General features: G+C 50.9%; 1 protein-coding gene across 1 annotated transcript; it reads left to right on the top strand.

The window, feature by feature from the left end:
• The first annotated feature begins 2,960 nt into the window (after positions 1-2,960).
• LOC119298865 (laccase-3-like) lies at positions 2,961-5,230 on the top strand. The gene is made up of 4 exons (XM_037576166.1): positions 2,961-3,122; positions 3,233-3,629; positions 3,694-3,822; positions 3,921-5,230. The coding sequence occupies exons 1-4, from the start codon at positions 3,003-3,005 to the stop codon at positions 5,003-5,005; spliced, it is 1,731 nt and encodes a 576-aa protein (XP_037432063.1). The 5' UTR covers positions 2,961-3,002; the 3' UTR covers positions 5,006-5,230.
• Positions 5,231-5,753: the final 523 nt, after the last annotated feature.

Below are 5,753 nucleotides of genomic sequence, written 5' to 3'. Positions count from 1 at the left end.
ATTTGTTTTTAAAAAAATGGCCATCTTTTTTGAAAAATGTTAATCCGAGAAAGCGCTTCGAGACTAGCCATACTGGCAGACCCAGTCGGTCCTCGTTCTACACGGTGTACTTCATGCCATGCATAGAGTGACACCAAATTCTGCCAGGAAGTGGGCATGCCCACTCCAGCACTCAACACAATATCTGAACGAATTCAGACACCACACGCACGTTACGTCACGTCCGGGCAGCCTTTTAGGGTTTTTCCACCGGGAAATCATAGAAAATGCACGGAGTCTCGGAAATAAGCGATCATTTGCATGCATGCTTCTCATGATGATAAAAGACTGTAGAAAAATTTTGGGTCCATTCGTAAGATGCCGAAAGAAAAGTCCTTTGAGACGGACGCTTCCCTCCACTACGCAAACGGCCTCCGTAAAAGATGGTCAAATTTTGATCATATTTCGAAATACACCAAATTTTGCCATCATGTGGGCATGCCCACCCCAGTAGTCCACGCAAAATTGGAACGAATCAGTGTTTTAGGGTTTTTCCACTGGGAAAATCATAGAAAATACATACAATATCAAAAATCAATCAAATTTGGCATGGATGCTTGGCATTGTCATGTGAGGGCGTGCAAAATGTTTAGGCTCGTTTGGTGAAGTTAAAAAAAAGGGTTGTATTACACTTGCCCTGTCGACAGGCCCGAATGGTGCTACTTGTACATGGTGGTTATGCTGGCATTCACGAAATGACACGAAAGTATGCCAGGGTGTGGGCATGGCCATTGTACTAGTCCACGCAAAATTGTGAATTTGGACACCGATCGCACGTTGCGTCACGTCCGACAGTGTTTTAGGTTTTTTTTTCTCTGGGAAAGACATAGAAAATGCATACAATGTCATAAATCATTAAAATTTGGCATTGATGCTTAGGATTGTCATGGGAGGGTGTGCAAAAAGTTTGGGCTCGTTTGGTGAAGTTGAAAAAAAAGTTGTATTACACTTGCCCTAATGGCAAACCCGAACGTTGCTGCTTGTACATAGTGGTTATGTTGGCATTCACGGAATGACACCAAATTTTGCCAAGATATGGGCCTATCCATTGTACTAGTCCATGCAAAATTGGACCGAATTTGGACACTGAACACGCGTTGCGTCATGTCCGGGCAGTGTTTTACGGTTTTTCCTCCGGGAAAATCATAGAAGATGCATACAATGTCAGAACCCATTCAAATTTGGCATGGATGCTTTGGATTGTCATGGGAGGGTGTGCAAAAAGTTTGGGCTCCTTTGGTGAAGTTGAAAAGAGAGGAAGAGAAGAGGAGTCTTCAGCGGCACCTACAAAGAAAAGCTCATGGCCATGATTGAGACCAAGAAAGCCTTGGCGGCCGAATGCAAAGAAGAGAAGGCAGCAAGATGGAATGAGCGCAAGTTGTCGGAGGACGAGAGATGAAGGTCAAAGTTGGTGGCCGAAGAGAGGGAGTTGAAGGCGGCAGAGCGTAGGCTTGCACTAGAGGAGGAGAGGCTTGTGAATGAAAGAAAGGACGAAGAACATGCTATCATGTTCATGTATCCAATCACAATAGATGACACATCAATAAAGTTTTGGCAGCTCACTCGTGGAGGGACCTTGATTCAGAAGGAGGTCTCTCTTCAGAATGGTGGTGGTGGCCATGTCGATAGGGGTGGTGGGCGTGGAGATGGTAATTGTGTTGGTGGCCTTGTGGATGGTGGTGGTGGCCTTGTGGATGGTGGTGGAGTTAGAGGTGGTCGTGATTTCTCTAGTGACGATGTTGTTTGAGTTCTTGTTGCATGCCTTTGGTTGGGGTCAATCAACAACATAAGACAAGCTAAATTGTGGTGATTTTGGATCAAACTTGTCGATGTGGTGCCTTTTGGATGAACTATTTGCATGTTTTAATTTGAATTGCCCAAACCGTGCAACTATGCATGTTTCTGGTTTGGATGTTGTGCATGTTTATTTTGAATCATTCGAATGACTGATGAAATAGTGTGGAATTGTTTGAAATGTACGTGACAAGGCTAAAAGAATTGAAACAAATATATTCTCCTTTAAGTATAGGGACTAGATAGATCCGGCCACCGTTGGAGGAGGAAAATTATCCTCCTTTAAAGATACTTGGCTGTATCCTCCTTGAATCATAGCTAGGGATCAGTTAGAGATGCTCTTACCGTAATGTTACTGTCCACGAAGAGAGCAACCTGGTTGAAGTTGAAGTGTTAATAGCTTGCCTTCTGAAAACCAAATGAAAAAACCAAAATAGCCAGTGAATTTGTAGTTTGTTTACAGTAAATCAGTTAAGCATTCGAGTCCTTCCTAGTTAATTCAAGTAAAGGTCTCACTGATAATCCCCCGCAAAGGAAAAAAAAGATTTCACTGATAAGACTTCAGTTAAGCATGCGTTTGCTGGTGCCTGCTCCTCTCTCACTGATAAGATTAGTTCAAACCATTTCTGAAAAGCACGATTAGTTTTTTTTTCTCGAAATGGAAAAAGCACGATTAGTTAATGGTTACCAGCGAGAAAATAGTACGTAAGCTGCTGAATGGCCCTAACTAATCAATAGTCATATCGGACCTGCGTCGCCATCCAACCACTGGAATTTGAGGAACTGCTCGGTTGGAGTGGGAAAAGGAGGGTGCCATCTGAGGAACACTTTGACAAACAGCCTAAACTAGCCCCTGCAGCGTGGCTCAAAGTGATGGATCTTTTGTGGGTGCAACAACTCCCTGGCCGTCAGCATTAATTTTTGAAGCGTGGGCAGACCAAAGGAGGAAGAGGGAGCAGGAGAGATGGAGGAAACAAATCGCAGGACGAAATCGTCGAAACCTAATCTTCCAAAGCTCAAACAACCGCACTGACCTCCTCTCCAGCGCGCCGATCGACCTCTATCTATCTGCATCTATTTATAGACGCTTGGTTTTGTCATCAAGGCAAGGCAAGAACAGCATCTGACAGAAGCGAGCAGCCGGCTAGGCATTGGAGCTGCTAGGAGCAATGGATGCGACGGCGGCGACGAGGCGTCTCATGAGGCTCGGCTGCTGCATCTCCGGTGTTCTTGTGCTGTCGTTCCTGCTACCCAGCGCCCTCGCCGAGGAGCGATTCTACGAGTTCGTGGTACGTGCCTCCATCCTCTCGTCAGTTCAGTCTTGTCTCCTGGTATTTCTACTCCTAGCACTAGCACTAGTTGGTAATGCTTAATCTGACTGTTGTCGGCATCCATGCAGGTCCAGGAGACGGTGGTGAAGAGGCTGTGCGAGACGAGCAAGATCATCACGGTGAACGGGCAGTTCCCGGGGCCGACCATCGAGGTCCACGACGGCGACACGCTGGCGATCAAGGCCGTCAACAGGGCGCAGTACAACGTGACCCTCCACTGGCACGGACTCCGGCAGCTCCGGAACGGGTGGGCGGACGGGCCGGAGTTCGTGACGCAGTGCCCGATCCGGCCGGGGTCCAGCTACACGTACCGGTTCACCGTCCAGGAGCAGGAGGGCACCCTGTGGTGGCACGCGCACAGCTCCTGGCTCCGCGCCACCGTGCACGGCGCGCTCGTCATCCTCCCCAAGCGCGGCCGCCCCTACCCGTTTCCCAAGCCCGCCAAGGAGTTCCCCGTCGTCCTGGGTACGTCCATCATCGTCGGTTAGTTTATAGTTTAGTTTCATCTCATCGATCGATCGACGTGCAGCGGAGTGGTGGAGGAGGGACCCCATCGCGGTGCTCAGGCAGTCCATGGTCACCGGCGCGGGGCCCAACGTCTCCGACGCCATCCTAATCAACGGCCAGCCCGGAGATTTCCTCCAGTGCTCCAGCCAAGGTGTTATTTAATTTTGTTGGTTACCTACCACGTTAATTTGCATGCATGCATGTTGCCAACTGAAACAGTGAAACTTATCATTGGTGACCACCATGCAGAGACCAGCATCATCCCGGTGGTCGCCGGCGAGACGAACCTGCTGCGCATCATCAACGCGGCCATGAACTCCGAGCTCTTCGTCTCGCTCGCCGGCCACAAGATGACCGTGGTGGCCGCCGACGCCATGTATACCAAGCCCTTCGAGACCACCGTGGTGCTCCTTGGTCCCGGACAGACCACCGACGTCCTCGTGACCGCCCACGCCGCCCCTGGCCGCTACTACCTCGGCGCCCGCGTCTACGCCTCTGCTCGGGGCGTCCCCGTGGACAACACCACAGCCACCGCCATCTTCCAGTACAAGAAGGCAGCCGCAGGGGCAGGCGCTGGAGCACCAATGTTCCCTGCTATGCTGCCGGCCAACAACGACACCAAGACGGCCACCGCCTTCTCCAACAGCATCCGGAGCCCGAGGCCGGTGAAGGTGCCCGGGCCGGTGACGCAGGAGGTGTTCACCACGGTCGGGTTCGGCCAGTTCAGCTGCCGGCCGGGCCCCTTCTGCCAGGGCCCCAACAACACCCGGCTGGGCGCGAGCATGAACAACGTGTCGTTCCAGCTCCCCAGCGCCGTCTCCCTGCTGCAGGCGCACTACGGCCGCATCCCCGGCGTCTTCACCGACGACTTCCCGGCTCGCCCGCCGGTGGTCTTCGACTACACCTCGCAGAGCGTCCCGCGCGCGCTGTGGCAGCCGGTGAAGGGCACGCGGCTGTACCGCGTCAGGTACGGCGCCGTGGTGCAGATGGTGTTCCAGGACACGGGCATCTTCGCGGCGGAGGAGCACCCCATGCACATCCACGGCTACCACTTCTACGTGCTCGCCACCGGGTTCGGCAACTACGACCCGAGGCGGGACGCGGGCAGGTTTAACATGGTCGACCCGCCCAGCCGGAACACCATCGGCGTGCCCGTCGGCGGCTGGGCCGTGGTGCGCTTCGTGGCGGACAACCCGGGGGTGTGGCTGGTGCACTGCCACATCGACGCGCACCTCTCCGGCGGGCTCGCCATGGCGCTGCTGGTGGAGGACGGCAAGGGGGAGCTCCAGGCCACGGTGCCGCCCCCGCTCGACCTGCCCATCTGTGGCCTCTAAGCTAGCTGGAGGCTTTCTCGATCGTGGCTTCTGTACATGGCGGGGAAATGTGAGCCCCTGCGCGTCGTACTTGTTGTGTTGCCAGCTGTTTGCCATTCAAGTTTGGCACTGTAATTTGAATTTCGAATTTAAGTTCAAAAAGAAAAGGCAAGGTTTTCGTGATAACTTAATAAAAGGCACGCACTTTTATGAAGTTATTAAAATGTAGCATCAAATACAAAACATTTATTACCGACACCCGACCTAAGAATGATATGATTTCAAGACGAATCACGGTTTTCTACACAACTTAGGCTGGTCATAATAGGCAAGAACATAAGCTAGTAACTTACACACTTCCCTAGACTATATTACTACCTCCATAGCGGGTAGGAACATCTATATAGTGTCATGCAACGATGTATTTATTAGGTTATAGACTCATTGTTTCTTGAAGTGTGTGATGTTCCGGTAACTTAGCTAGTTACCACAAGCACCTCTCTCTTCATTAAATATGTGCCACATAAGCAAAGTTGTATTGGAGTGTGTGATTTTACTCCTAAGTTCCTCCCCATTGTGACCAGCCTTAGGGTAACTGATAGCTACTTGCTGCCAGAGCACTAAGGGGGTGTTTGGTTCGGGGACTTTTTAGTCCCAGAAACTAGAAAAAGTTCTTAAAAAATCCCTAGAAACTAAACAGGAGGGACTTTTTCTACAGGAACTAGAAAAAATCCTAGGACTTCTGAACCAAACACCATCTAAAATCAGG

This window comes from Triticum dicoccoides, chromosome 5A (assembly GCF_002162155.2).
Source record: "Triticum dicoccoides isolate Atlit2015 ecotype Zavitan chromosome 5A, WEW_v2.0, whole genome shotgun sequence".
Classification (NCBI taxonomy): domain Eukaryota; kingdom Viridiplantae; phylum Streptophyta; class Magnoliopsida; order Poales; family Poaceae; genus Triticum; species Triticum dicoccoides.
Note: the sequence above shows the minus strand (reverse complement) of the source record. Positions and strands in the feature narration are given on the sequence as shown.